Source organism: Bombus pascuorum, chromosome 5 (assembly GCF_905332965.1).
Source record: "Bombus pascuorum chromosome 5, iyBomPasc1.1, whole genome shotgun sequence".
NCBI lineage: Eukaryota > Metazoa > Arthropoda > Insecta > Hymenoptera > Apidae > Bombus > Bombus pascuorum.
The window spans coordinates 7414552-7430460 of record NC_083492.1 but is presented as its reverse complement, the minus strand read 5'-3'; the positions used below and the strand labels follow the sequence as shown (position 1 = coordinate 7430460).

The 15909-nt window shown below is 36.1% G+C and overlaps 1 protein-coding gene across 12 annotated transcripts in view; it reads left to right on the top strand.

Annotated features, from left to right (window-relative positions):
• LOC132907478 (potassium voltage-gated channel protein eag) overlaps nucleotides 1-15909 on the top strand; it is a 147994-nt gene that overhangs the window by 22776 nt on the left and 109309 nt on the right. The window contains exon 1 of one of the 12 annotated variants that reach the window (XM_060960611.1): nucleotides 9581-9777. The exons of the other annotated variants lie outside the window; for them this stretch is intronic. Coding sequence (XP_060816594.1) covers nucleotides 9771-9777 — 7 coding nt within the window. The 5' untranslated portion in view covers nucleotides 9581-9770. Of the gene's footprint in view, nucleotides 1-9580; nucleotides 9778-15909 lie in introns of those variants that run through there. 12 annotated transcript variants of the gene reach the window in all.

Genomic DNA, 15909 nt, shown 5'->3' with positions numbered 1-15909 from the left:
TTGTACAATGAGTAAATTACATGAAATTCGCTAAAGCATATTGATTTTCTATGTTTTAAATGTATACATTGTCTATAGGTATATATTTTGTACGAAATTAATGTAACTTGCTCGTTGTTAAAATATTCTCGCAATTTCTTTATCATTTACTTTACTTACTTATCCTGCAAAAATCTATATATTTTAGATAGTATATTAAATAAATAAAATCTATCTAAGTCCCAGTTAATTACAACAAACACTTTAATTATTCATATCAAAATATTTACATTTATTATTACATTTACAGTTACATTTCTTTCATAGAACACTGTCTTAATAAAAGCAATCTTCCTACACGGCGTATAATAACTTTCGCCACTATCTACCATTCGAACATATTTACATTTCTTTCATAGAATTTTGTCTTACTAAAAGCAATTTTCTATCTACCCATTCGCCATATCTACATTTCATTCCTAGAACATTGTCTTAATAAAAATAATCTTCCAACATATCCACGGGCTCTACCGAACAATTTTAGCAATCTTCTCTGTAAGCGACTATTATAAGTTGCCTTTAGGGTCTACCTTTGCAACTCTTTCTCGTTTAAGGAACAACGAGAGCAAACATAACGCGACTTCGCCTCATCAGGAACCTCAACGGCAACTGTAACCTTCTGAAATCGCGCCACGAGGCGTCAGAGAACTTGAAACGCTCGAAATTCAACGCAGATTGCAAGTACTCTCCGAGTTCGCTGACAAACTGTCTGATTACTTTCGGCAGCGTAGGGAAGATAGGGAACACGAGCATTTATAACGAAGGAGCCCCAGAGGCTCGTTTCAGAGACCGTGCTGTTCTAAACGACTTTGGGTTACCGGAATTACAGTGGAAGCGGTGTCCTGCTTTGGGAATTTTTGCCAGCTGGCTGCTGCAGTGGATTCCATATAGCATTCCGAACTTTCGATCTGGTATCGCGTTTCCTTTATTAGGTCGGTTCATACGACACGTCGTTTCTTCTGATGAAATTTTAACAGTGGCTTGCTCCTACGAATTACCGCGCCCTCCATCGAAATTGCTTCTGCACGATCCAATGCATTTTTCATCATTTCGTCTCGTTAGCTTCGCCGTCTGATGTATCGGCTCCTTGCACAAGTTACGATACGTAGCTTTATTCCGCGTAAAATTCTGTTCGCAGTTATTTATTACGAGTACGAAGCACGCCAATGGAAAAGGATAAAAAAGGCAAGAGAAAGAAATGGTTTTTCCTTGGAGAGCGAACGGAGGATTTATGAAGTTGCTGGCCAATGATGTTGGCGACGGAGACGAGCGTTGCAACTACTCGATTAGCAGAAATCAGGGATTTTGGATTTCTGCTTGCGCGATTATTCGAGACACGAGGGTAGTTTCAGTAAAATCAATGAGACGTAATTATATTTTCGTCGTACAGCTTTGTACCAAATCCTGCGACTATTGCGATTCCTCGTAGACGTTCGCTGATTCTTGCACGAGTTATGTGGCGTAACTGTTTACCTTATTATTAATTCTGTTACGATTAACATAAGTATACACCAAGGCTGTGAACCTACAAAAAGGAAAGAAACGAAATTAGAAGAAATTCTCGTTTCTTCGCGTTTTAATTGCAGTCATAATTTTAGTTATAGTCATTATCTAATAGGTCTGTCTGTGCAGTAGAATAGGTTCGTCATCTCAGTGGAATAAGTCTGTCCCTACAGTAGAATAGGTCTATTGCTATCCCATTCTTATCTTGCTGTGATACATGTAACTGGTTCTTGCAATAGGAGTTCGTTAATTGTCCTCGTTATTCCACAAAGAAGACATTGTTAACAATAATTATTATCGTTCTACAAGTTACTAAATGGTTCTGATATTCCAGAACGTAAAAGGTGTCTCTGAAAGTGTTAAGGTTATTGGATGTATGTGAATACAAAGGAACGCGTGGATAAATTGTAAGGTAGGAAATATATATATTTTGAATATTAAAGTGTAAGTACGAAGTTCGGAATATAATTGAGCTGATCCAGATCCGCACGCTGGCAGTGTTACTCTATGACTGAAAAACCCTGAAGCCAACGTTGCACGTGTACCGTTTATGGTTTGCCTTCGACGCAGTCTTTTGTCTATGCGCTGTCGATGGCATCAGTGCTTGAGAAAACTAAAGACCAGGTGTAGAGTTTTCTTAGAAGTGGCGACCACTTCAACAGAAAGAATTTTTTTCTCTCGAAGGGATCAATTTCTCTTAAATTACAATTATCTAGAATACTATAATCTTCGAGAGATCGGATGGCCAGTAATTTATATAAAATCCCCGAGTTCAACGCTAGAAATATTTATTTCACTTCGGTGATCTCTGGCGAGAACTCTGAAAGTCGAAGTCTGTCCAACTTGAAGATTCGATATCCGATTCAGCTTCTCGCAAGCCATCGTGCAGCATTTCGAGTCTTCCGGGAAACTTCCGAATATTCCCTGGAGCTGCAGAGGCATCATCCTGACTTCCAACCTAACCCATCGGTCGCTCGTGGCCCCGACGACTATCCTGAAACTAGAGACCGTGGCCCGTCAACGCGTTCGTCCTGAGCAGATGGGAAATTCGTCTCGAGAAACTGCTGACAAATCTGATCAGGAAACCGAATGACGACACGTAACGGGATCTTTCCGCTGTTTTATATATCACAGAGGTCGAAAAACTTTACGAACACGGTAGACAATCTCTTGATTGGACTTCTGATATTTCGGAATTAGGGAATCAGATTTACGGTAATCAGTCGGACTTTTATTAGGTAGCGTAAAAATGCACGAAGTAAGAATGTGCAAAATATATAGCGTGTCCTGATTAAGTGACGAGGTTGGAATATCTGGAAAGATTCGGACGCGAAGAAATGTTTCAGAGGAAAGTTATATGGTATCCTGTGGGACGTTCTATACGTTTTTACGTCTGTAAAGAAAAACTTACGAAAGTCGGCGGGAGAGAATATGCGATCGAAAATGAAGCTATCTATTGAAAGATTCTAACCTCTTCTTTGTAGATTGTTTCAAGGTTATCGCAGGATAAAATGAATCAAATGGATAGAAGTACAGCGTATCTCCCTCCCATACCATACGACTTTTGTCTGAAACATTTTTCTGCATCGTTCGTATTTGTTCAGACATTTGAGCTTTTTCAGTTAACCCTAACCTTATCAGGCCTGGTAGAATTACCGGGTTTAAAATTTTATTTAAAGTTGTACATTCATCGTTATTTCCTTTGTTTGTTTAATTTTATGTAGATTCTTATATTATCCGATTAACAATTTTTGTCAATGTAAGGATTTACATAAAGTTAGACAAACAAAAAAAAATAACGACGAATTTACAATTTTTAATTAAATTTTCCAACCGGTCATTTGACTGGGCTTGGTAAGGTTACTGTTAAACAGGATACACCACATATTTTTGGTAATTATGTACAAAAGAGGGCTTGAAAACTCGAGTGATCTTTATCTTGAAATATGTTGTAGAGGGGAAGTTACTTATTTGAGTAACACGCAGTTTGTTCGAGGCGTGGAACGATCGTGTTGAAAAGTTAGGTTAGGTTAGATCATTTGGGGGATCTGGAGGGCTCGGTCCGCAATAACCTGACTTGATCTAACCATACCGTTATTAGCATCGTAATCCTATGCAAATACATATGGAATTTCATTTCTAACCACTTATATTGTAGTAAATGTAATCTAACAAAGCATGTACCAATTTCCTTTCACCATAACCTTCGAACCTTCGGAATAGTCCCACGTCCTTGGACAAAGTGCATGTTACTCAGGATCCTCCCCTCCACGACATATCTGAAATTCAACAAAATTGGAGTTGAGCTCCTCCGTGTATAATTAGCGTATCTTTATTTATTATTCGTAATCCTTTTGCCTTGCGGCTTAACCAGTCAGCCATTTCTGACGAGTATACTCGTCACGAAGAAATGGCAGTATTTCATGTTACGACGAGTCATAATAAAATTCAGCAATAAAATTAAAAAATAAAACAGCCATTTCGTTACAACTTAATTTTATATTATAGCAACCACATATACTCCGTGTTTGACGAGTATACTCGTCATCGCTTACTTTTTGCCACGCATTTCAGGTACACGCTTTTCAACGAGCTACCTGGTTAAAAATGATTTCTCCCTACCTCTTACAATCAGTAGTTAATCCAATTGTCGTGTACGATAAAAGGCCTTCTTTCTTTCAGGCTTTTCTTCTCATTTTCTTTTTATTTTGTTACCGTCAGAATCCCGTCCCCATTTTTCTCCGCTTTCCTTCTTCTTTTTTCTCCGTCTCCTCCATGACCTTCCACATTGCCTCCAGACCGGCTTCCTTCGATGCTCAGAAATTCTTCAATCGCCAATATCTCTCTGCTATCCTGACGTTCCCTCAGAACGTTGGAGACGAGGGTCGTGCAAAAAGTAATACGCGTATAAAGCGACGAACGCGCTCATAGAAGGTCACCAAGCTTCGTTCGTACGTTGACATAAATCGTATGAAACTTCGTGTTTATATAACCAGCACCGTGGAACTTTCATTCGTTTAACACGTTCACGAGCTGAACCACCGGTGGTACACTCGTATCTTCCCCAAGGGACATCATGCGCCACCGGCGGTACACGAACTATCGCCACGGCATAGCAATTCAGAAACCAATTACTGTAATTAACAAATTTAATTGCGCCATTTTTAAGGAATTTGGGCGACACGAAAGATCATATCGGAAAGGTTATGGAAGGGTGAGACATTCGAGTTGCGTGAAAGATATAAAGAGGTTATGGAACAAAATGGCACCCATATAATTCGATAAATGTATGTCGAATCGAAATGTAAATCGGAACTAACCTTCCGGACGATTCAATAGTTATTGCAATATTTAGTATGTTCTATTCTTTTATTTTTTTTGATTTCATATAAATAGGAGTATGCGTAATATAAATATCCCTATAAGACTTTCATCGTAGCGTCAAATGCAGAGAACGCGTATAATATGCAAAATTACACAAAGTATACAATGTTCAACATTTATTATCGCATCTGGTAGCTAAAACAAATGCTTAGGCTCAACTTCCCTATTTTCCTTTATAAAAAAATGTAAAATAGGTCTGGATAAATGAGATAAGACTATCGTAAATCGTATCTTTAGCGAGACTAACTCCTTGTAAAGGGGTTGTTTAGCGTTTAATAAGCTATAAGACGGTGAAAAAATATTTATGTCAAAGTGGCGTTAGATCGATCTCGTAACATTAGCTCGGTGCATTATCCCAATGGATTTTTGATGAACCACTGCAATAGCGTGACATGATTCGATTCAGGAATACGCGTCGTGATTCGTCGAATCATTGGCTGTAGCGTTTCGAGAGCTTCGAATAGTCTGATAAAGTGGTCGAATCTATTACATTCGTTCGATCGGTTATCTGTTAGGAAACTTTCAACAACTTTTAGTATCTTTTATTAATTAGCGTCGGAGCTATTAATATTGATATTGATAATTGTTTATTAATATTGTTAATTGTAATATCAGTGTCAGAAACACTGGAACCAAGCACGTTACGTTAATAATTTAATTTGTAACTAGGTCTCGATCGAACACAGAAATAATATCATTGTAACAATAAGGAATAATAAATAATACATGGGTGATAATATAATTAAAACGATAGAAATGATATAACTTAAATAAAAAATTGTAGGAATGATCTTGTTAATTCACAAGTGTAAGTAGTTAGTTTCGTCATTTATGCGAAGCGAATGAAAAAACTTTGGATCATATTTACGTAGATATACCGATGAACGTTTAGCTTAGGTTGATCTATGTAGCAAGTGCAACTTCAATATCTAGTTTGTTTCGAGTTTGTTCAATATAGCGAAAGTTATCTTACAGTTCGACTATATACATAGTCATTATTATCTTACCTAAAAATCTTCTCTGCACAGGTTGTTATCAGCATACCTACACAATGAAGGAATTCAATTTAATAGCTAAAGATGAAGATTCAGTAGATAAAATCTTCACAGTATTGATGCTTGTGGCTCTTGAGTTGCATCGTTGTTCCAACAAATCAGCGAGATATCCAACTCTAAAGACCTCATCTGCTGAATCTTCCTCTTTTGCTCTTACAAATTCCTAGTTTCTGAGTTATCATCGGTACAAAATAAACAATTTCTCCGTGTATTTTCTATCGATACAATTCTCATGTACGGTTCAGATGAATCACAAAAATGCACTGCGCGGAGCAGCTGTATAGCAGTTGAGATCGTTTAAGTTAGTTTTCTTTGAAATTCTGACATTTTTAATTACGTCGCTGTTGTAGAAAATTAACGTTTCGCGACGTACTCGCTATTACTTCATCGTAACAAATGATAAGTTTGTCCACAACTCGGCATCTCCGAATGGTAGATTCAAGTTAATGGGAAGACACGAAGATTGATTGGGGTTGGGCTAGCACCTCGTCAGCGTTTCAATATTTTCTGCCGTGACAAAGGAGCGAAGCGTAAACCCGCGCCACTTTTCCTCTCGTTCGCTCTTCTCTTCCGCTCCTTATGCACAGGTTGTTACGTTCTCAATTCAAACGCGCCGAGAATGAATTAACCAGCGGCGAGGGTTCGTGAAGAGGACCGGCAGTCACGTACGCTCGCTCGCTTGTTTTTCGTCCTCCGGAAAAATGCCTGGCGAACCACATTCGCCGACACGTGTTACCTGGTGCTGACTTCTTCAGGCAATTGCCTGTTAACCCTTTAACAATGTCGTTAAACAACGGCCAACCATCGAGCAGAGAGCTTTTCGAGGAGGAGGAAAATCAAGTTATACCACAGCGGTGGCTAAACTGCGGCTCTTTTTCAATTTTACTCAGACTTTTTGCAATTTGCCTAGTACTCGCAGAATTATTTCCTCCTGTAAAGATCAACAGTTAGTTAATTTATTTATGGGATAAATTATAAGGTGTAAGGTATAAGGTAAACCTAGTTTAGGATAAACCCAATTGAAGATGTTTTGTAGGTGGTATTGCAAAAATGAAAGAGTGTTGTGTTTTTATCTAATAATATTCTGTGTCAGTGGGGATACCATAGTGTAGAATCAAAGAGCAATTTTCATTGGTGAATAATTATGAATATTGTTAAAAGATGACACCAAAAGATGGTAGGTTGAACGTCGCCTCTGTATGAAGCAATGTGAGTGGCATTAAGCGATAGCTATTTTTCACTATTTTATCACTAATTTTGCGACAATTTTTTCCTGGAACATTGTAAAATATACTTTTGTAATGAAAGTAGAAAGAACATCTGGCAAGAATATATTTTGTACTTTTTGTACAAGTTGTTTTGGGGGCAAACGGTATTGGTACTTGCAGTGCTTCCAAATTTAGATGACTGGCGCATTCAGTTTTCTCTGCGACTGAGAGAGGACACGTACATTTCCTACAATACGAATCCAATCCCTTTTCCGATGACTTTCCACTACATTGGCAAGGGAAATAGAAAATTCCGCGATGCATTAGGTTTTTATATATATTTCAGATCTTGTAAAAACGAAAATAACTGGAATTTGGAAAATAATTTGAAATCGAGGATTTTTTCGCTCTTCTAAAAAATTCAACGTTTGACACCTACAGTGTCGTCTACGGAGATGACTATAAATATTAGGTTGTCCGAAAAGTTTCTTTCGTTTTATAAGATGATAATAGATAAACAACAATTTCTGTTTTATATTATTTTATTGAATTAGGTATGATCCATTTCGTTCTATTTTTATTATCACGTTCGTGCATAATTCAATAAACTAATATAAAATAAAAAAACATTCTGCGTCTATTATTTCCTTATAAAACGAAAGAAACTTCTCGGACAACCTAATAGCTAGCAGATAACTATAATCCACTTCAATTATAGTTATCTGTTTATAGTAAACTTAATTTCTCAGAAGATAAAGATATTCTCTGAATTATCTTTTTATTTGCAGTTATTCCAATTGGTAAACTTATTTATGGCGAACCTAAGTTCTTATATTCTGAATTTTTCTTTTTCTTTTATTTAATTTGTACTTTACAATTTGTCCAGCTGGACATTCGGTAAATTTTTCTAGTTTTATTGCTAATTAACATATGGATACCATCTTCCAGTTTGTCTATTTTATTTCTTTACTGTTATATTCTAAATATTTCTTTCAGAAATATTTTTACGTTCTTCACCCAATGGAACGATGATATTCTCTGTCCCATATTTTCATGAAAGCTTACTTGCTTACTTATGACAACGCTTGCGCACACTAAACATACTTATGACAAACCTAATTTCTACTTATCTATTTATAGTGAACTTAGCTCCTCAGGAAGATGTTTATGACACAGTAGTTTTACCATATACGATATAAATAACTATACATAGCAATAAACTATACATACGTATACGTATGATGTACAAATAAGAAACAAAAAATAAGAACTCTCACACAGTCTCTGACACGCAATATATTTGCTGCCATTGTATAACAAAGTTTGCCCATCACTGTACTATATCACTGTACTATATGTGCGCGTTGTTTCACTCTTTTGTTTCTTTTCTCTACTTTCTTCTATTTCCATTGTTTTTTCTTTTTTATTCGCCGTTTCTTTTTCTTCTTGCTTTTCGTTTTCCTTCTTTGGCGATGTCAAAAGTCAAGGTGGAGACACCGAATAGAAAGCGTTAATCCGGCATTGAAGGAAAATCAGGCTTACGGAACGAGCGGAGAACAATTAATTGGCCGGATATTTCATCGAAGAATGATCCGGTTCGATCGTTGAAAGGAAATTTCCTGTCAACCTGAACGACGTTAATTTTCAACGAGAATTAAACACGTTTGAGGTTCTTCGACATCTTTCTCTTTCCCGTAGCTGCAATTCTATCGTTTAATCGTTCAGATTCTGTCAGAAGATTCTCGAGATCAGAGAAGATTCTCAAAATTGGAATTAACATAGTTAAAATTAGAATAGTAATCTGTCATTACTAATTTTTTGTTTAAAAAATATATGCTGTTATTTAAAAATCAAGAATAATTAAGATATGTAAAAAGATAATTAAAAGATACTGCAAGATTTGGATAATCTGAATTTACATATTTAACAAATATTTGAAAAATATTTAAGAAACGTAAATTCCAAATATCAAAAAATATTCATATTCTAAAAATGGAAAGTTAATGAGAACAAATCAATTTTATAGATACAATTGATTGCCAATTGATTCTTCCAAGTATCAACATCAATTTGTATTTATTTTCAGCTGATTTTTTTCTTTATAAATGGCTTCGGCACGTCTGAAAAATAAAAAAAGTCATATAAATTATCTATACATATAAAGCAGCTAGAATAATTTACCGAATATCCAGACAAATTGTAAAGTACAAATTACATAATAAAGAAAAAAAACAAACATATAAAGTATATGTTGTCTTACGGATTTCGTTTCGTAGTTCGATAGACGTACGTTGTGTTTCTCGATTCTTCTTGCCGAACTGTTTACAAACAAAACTTGATATCCTTCGCCCAATATTGCAGTCTAATTTTACAAACTCTATCTCTTATTGTCAGTATCTATGTACGTACGAGTCACGAGAACAGTGCGGATTGAAATTATTGAAATACGTCGCGTCGTGTGTGAATAGCCTGAATTATTCCAATATGCGTTATTCCAATGAAGAAATAGCAGACATGCGCCTGATGTATGGGCTTGGCCAACCTGTATTGAAATCCAAGGGAACCATTTCGAACATCTGTCATGAAAGGTAGCGAATAAAGTTAATTAAAAATAAAATCCGCATAACTCGAAAACAAAGTCAAACAGGACGTATGTTTATGTCCGAGTTGGGTATTATCCTAATCATTTGAATAAATATTCATCTAAGATAATTTATTGCAATAAATTCATACTGGTCGAATATTTTTGTTATTATTATTATTATTATTCTGTGGAATAATTGTTTGTTATAACGTAACCAACTATTCCTATATTTATCCGAATAACAATGATCGTAGATTTTTCGATTAAAATACGAATAATCGTTTGTTTCCACTCAATTTCTTACGAGTATTGTATGTACAGATATCGGTGCAATTTATGCTGTTAATTTACCAGGTGAATAATTCACCAACGAACAACAAATATTCTAACGTGCCATTTGCAAGAATAAATATCTACGTATAATATCTACATATAATTTTATCCGAATAAGTTACGCGATTCGATTTTTAGTCGGACAAATTCTTATTCGGATAAATACTTGTCCGATTGGATATTTCTTCATCGGTTGACGAATAAAGTTTCATTCTTTATCTTCGTTCGTTACTCGAGTGAAACTTCGCCCAACGCTGGTTTATACGAGCTTGGAATATTTCCTACTTATCCTGTGAGTCATCTACGATATACAGAGTGTCCCAGCATTATTTATCTTTTATTATTATTTAATTTGTCCAGCTGGACATTCGGTAAATTTTCCTAGCCTAATTGCTAAATAACATGTGGATGTTTACCCCCAGCGGGATACCATCTTCGAGTTTGCCTATTTTATTTCTTTAGTGAGGTCAGTGGGGTATTTTCTCTTTAGTCTTCTTGTTCTAAGAGTTTTTCTCGCTTCAGCAGCCAACAGCTTTGGATGTGTTTGCCGTTCTTTCCTTGTATTTTTTTGCGTCCCTTCCGATTTCTTCTTTGACCGTTGGCATTTTTAAGTCTTTGCGTATATCCTCGTTTCTGACATATCATGGGACGTTGACTATTGTTCTCAGTATCTTCGATCGTAGCGCCTCTAGTTTATTTATGTGGCTCATTGCTACTGTGCCTCATAGTGGTATTCCGTACGTGCAAATTGGTTTTATTATCGTTTCGTAAATTTTTAGTTTATTTCCCATGCTGAGTTTAGAGTTTCGACTAGTTAGCCAGTACATCTGTCTTCTTTTTATCCGTATTTTGTCTATAATTGATTTAGTATATTGCTTCCATGTAAGTTGTGTACCTAAGTGGGTCCCAAAAATTTATCAAGTTAATATTTAATTGGTTGACGATTTTCATCGTCTTTATCGTCTCTACTTCCCTTCAAATTCTCTACAGTTCTTCGCTTGTGCCACTTTCACACGTCATTTCACCGCTCGATGACCTTATGGTTTAACGAAACCGCGAAATTTAAACGTAACAGCAGAGAAAACGTTTTCGCAGTGGAAAGATTTGTAGATACAATGGCTGGTACGAATCTTCCTGGCAATTTTGGGTTTCGAAGCACGATCAACCGATAAAAGCATTTGCTCTGACGTTATCTTTCTTTTTTGTTTAATATCAGGTCGACGAAATACGATATTAGCACGCGGAAACCTCGCTTAAAATTCTAGCCGATATCCGATATTTATCAAATTGTTAGAACTTTGTTGTTTGACGTCACGACCTAATAATATATTTCGCTAACTTTTTTCTATTAGTTCAGAAACGTAAACCTGGCACAAATGCACGAAACCTAAAAAGAAAAAATACCTGCTGAAATTACGTTAACGTTTCGAAGGGACTTACGTAAATGTTAGGACAGTTGTTCTCTGGAAATGAACGCTGATTTTAGCAGATTTTTCTGCCGTTGAAAGGTTCCTGCAGCAAAATTCAGACCGATAATTCTTTAACGCAGCAACTTCGCACACTTTCCACGTATTTTAAACGTCTAGGTATTTTTGTTCTCAATAGGGGAAAGTTTTTTGGGGAAAAAGTTAGAACGAAATTCCCTTAGTCCTGCGACATTAATCACGTTATTTGTACTGCAAAGTTTACGACTATTAATCTTTTCTCCAGACCTCGTCCGAACGTTTCTTAGTATATCTAATGACTTTAAACTTCCGATTCACAACCGTCGTTCATTTTATTCTTTGACAAACTCTATGACCAATTTTTCTTTTTATTATTTAATTTGTACTTTACAATTTGTCCAGTTGGACATTCGGTAAATAATATGGCTAATTGACACGAATAACATGTCGATATATAACCTAAAAAACTTAGAAGCTAATAAGTCTAGTCTCGTTAATGTTATGAAGTATTAATTATGAAAATGAAATTCCGCAACTCTCAGCTACAATTTTTTTTTTGTACGTCGTTTGTAGTAGAATATTTGCAAAAGTAATAATTTAAATACTTTGAAAATTGCGTTTATCTGTAATTTAGTATTTAATTGTAATTTGTAGTTGTAATTTGTGGAAAATTGAATTTATCGTTCGAGAAACTAACACATTCCTTATTACTAATTTTATTATATGTACGATATTATTATTTTTCAATGCTCCACATCTGCAGTTACGGTTTCTTCTCTCAGAAATGTTTCTATTTTAACAATGTTTGTCTGAACGCAGTTACTTGCATGGAAGATTATTACACATTATTGCTATTATTATTATTATTAAACAAGTAAAAAGTAGCTCGTTTTACACATTAAACTACATCGTACATGGAGAAACAAAGAACACAAAGATGCAAAGACGGAAAACCGAATATATTTAATTATCTGTTATATCAGGATAGTGTGCATTAACTAATTAAAAATAAAAAAAAGAAACCCAAAAAAAACCATCGTGTTTCTTTATTAACGAAGCGGAAAAATAACGAGTCGCCAACGAGCGGAGAATGTAAAACTTCTAAAAAGCCTAGAAGCTAAAAATATTTCCTGAAACCAACCAGAGTGGCAGACCTACTCGTGGAAAGGTCAGACAGCAGAGATAAAATATTGCAGATGGAATCCGATTGCAGCGGCGATCTCGATCGAAAGATCATCATTCACGATGGACAAACGTGTTTTGCGAATGCCATTAGATGGATTATACGATGACGACGTTCTATAGATAAAGAAGATTTGAAAACCGAAAGAAGGAAACCGGGCACGCGTTGCGCATACAACGGCCCATTGAAATATTCGAACATTTACCACCAACTTATTGAAGTTTTCTGACCACCGTAACGAGACAGGATTATCCAGATCATAGTAATGAAATTGGTATAAAACTATGGGAGCTTACAAAGCAACACAACTGACGCAATCGAGCAAGGTAATTTATTAATAAATAACAAATTACTGCTCAAATAATGAGGAAGATTGTCGGTGACTAAAAGCTAACTAATAGGCCATGTCGGTAAAGTGTTAATACAGCTGACAGTCGTCTTATAATTTATCATTAGGGCTTCACATTTTATGTCTATTTACCAAATGTCCAGCTGGACAAATTGTAAAGTACAAATTAAAAAATGAAAAAAAATTTTGTTTCTCTTTCGATTTATTCTGGTTCGTTTTTGAAGTTTCCGCGCTGCGAGAATATGTAAGTAGAAAAGCATAGAGTGTAAGGATACAAGTGGCACGTTCTAAGGTCAAGTTTAAGTTGTAGATTTTGAATGTAAATGTTAAGTACGAGAGACGCTGAGCTCGGTTGGAAAAGTAGATCGTAAGCGTAAACTAAGGAGAAATGTAACTGGAAGACACAAACCTTAACACAGACTGCCCAACATAGATAAAAGGATAGGGAATAATCGTTCAAATATTTTGATAATTTTTCGCCAAGTGCAAGCTTCTAATAAATATATTGTGTCTTCTATATATCTATTTTCAGGTACGTTCCAAATTTGATTTTATTTATTTTGTTTCGTTACTTAGCCGTGTTACTTTACATTACATAGCTTAGTTACAAACCCAGTAATAACAGACACGTTTATCAGCGACAAAGACGTATTCTCGTTTCGGTTGCAACTTGGCCGACAGTTCGACATCAGTTATGGCAAGAAGCAAACACTTAAAAGTAGAAAAACCTTGCTGCATCGTAATGTAAAAGGCGTAACAAAAATATGGGCAAGAAATGACGAAAAGGCTAAGGGAATGGGCCAAAGAAAATCGAGAGAAATTCGATATGAGATAGAAAGTGCAAAGTAGAATGTAAGGCAGGTAGAGACAAACGAGACTACTGGCAGCGTAGAATTTGGAAGGAACTACGAATGGAAACGGCGTAAAGCTAATAACGAGGGGGAGATGTGATGATAGAAAAAGACGGATAAAGTACTGGGAAGAAGAGAAGGAAAAGAAGTGTGAGGTGTTTGGAACCGGAAAGGACAGGAGAACCACGCTGCAGCTTATGCTTTGAGAATGCAAAAAACTAAAAAGATGAAAGTTGAGCGTGAAGAATATAGCCGATGGTAGAGACAGAGAAGATGTAGCAAAATGATAATTAGATTAACCTGTGGACGTCGTCGTCGCTTCTTAATCGCCATAAAGATATAACATTCGGTCGAATTGCACAGGTTATATTAAGGCTCGTGCACAGTAGCGTACTCGCTGGTAGGAACAAAGTTCGCTTTAAAATCGAAACGGAAGCCAAATATTCCTGGCATTGCGTTACTCCGATAAGAAGCAAATGTTTCAACAAGTTGATATCTGTTGGACGCTATTTGGAACAGTCACAACAGATAAGAAAGAGTTGGTCGTCGTGGCTTCGGTGAAAACGCAGCTTGAGGCTCTCGTAACGAGCGACGTTCGCCTACAGAACGAAGCAAATTAGCGAGCGATTTATTAAACGCAGCTGGTTTATCGAGAAAAGAACACGCATGGAACAAAGGGATGCCTGGAAGATTGATCGCTCGACGCTCGCGTTAATTATCATCGAGGCGTGATTAACGTTGCAGAGTAGCTCGGCGAGAGCACGTTAATGGGAAAATGAATTAATAAGCTGCCGGAGAGGACAAGAATCTCTCGGTGAACTCGCACAGCCGCGTTAAGCGACTGCAAAGATACCCTCGTGGTCTCGTATAATCATAGTAATAATAATAATTTCCCTCTTCTTGTCACTTTATTACCTCCTTCCACATCGTCCAATTCTTTAACTTCGCACAGTGGTTCGCCAATGTTGAAGTGGATCCCACTTTCAAGGAAAACCACATCTTTTCTAAAATTTAGTTTTCTTAGTCGTCGAAGCTACTGAATATTGTTTAGCGCTAAATCAATTTAGTTAATTTTCTAGGAGCATGGATTGTACAGATAATGCACCGGGCTACAGACAGGCCAGTTGTCGTAATTTTATAAATACCCATAGACCCATAGACATATTTATACTCAACCCTTGGCACTCGAGGACTTTTTCAGTCGAACGTAGCAGCTATTCCGGATGATTTAGCATATACGTGACTCGTGTATTACAGCTAGCGTAAGATGATTTTATATAGAAATTAAATTACAAAAACATCATGTTCTAATAATTTATCTATATTTACATCTTTGAAAATATAATTTTGTAATATTAATTTCTGTATTTTTTTTTTTTGTATGATAATTCATAAAGCATTCAGCAAGATGCATTCTTGAATATAATTGATCTTATTTTTCAACAGTTCAAAATCGAGTTCGTCTTCATTTCAGCTAATTTTACAATTTCCACGAAAACCATTTTTTAGGGTTTTTAAATTATAATACTTTTGTCATGATCGTCGAATCCGAACTAACGTTGGAGACGTCAGAATCATAGTTTCGCAGAGATATGGCATTAAATATTTTATCTCCATTTTAAAGTCGGACACTTTATGCTTCCTAACAAACAACACAAAGAGCTAAGAAACCAATTTACGAACCAATATTGCACTCTCATCAATTAGAGATCAATTGGATCAATTGGAGATGTCAAAATGTAGCATTGGATTGGCAACTAAGTGATTGCGGATTTGTCAATACCACCTAATGGTAATCACTTAGTTGGCAACCCAATAATGGTTTACAACAATATTTAATCACTTTCGTAATCGATCATGAAAATGGTGTAAGTGAAGAATCTAAGAAATACGAGTTTATCGCTCATCCTCGGTCGCTCTGTCTATTTACGTTACAGTAATCTGAAACTATGTTTGCAGAGTGGCAGAAATGTAG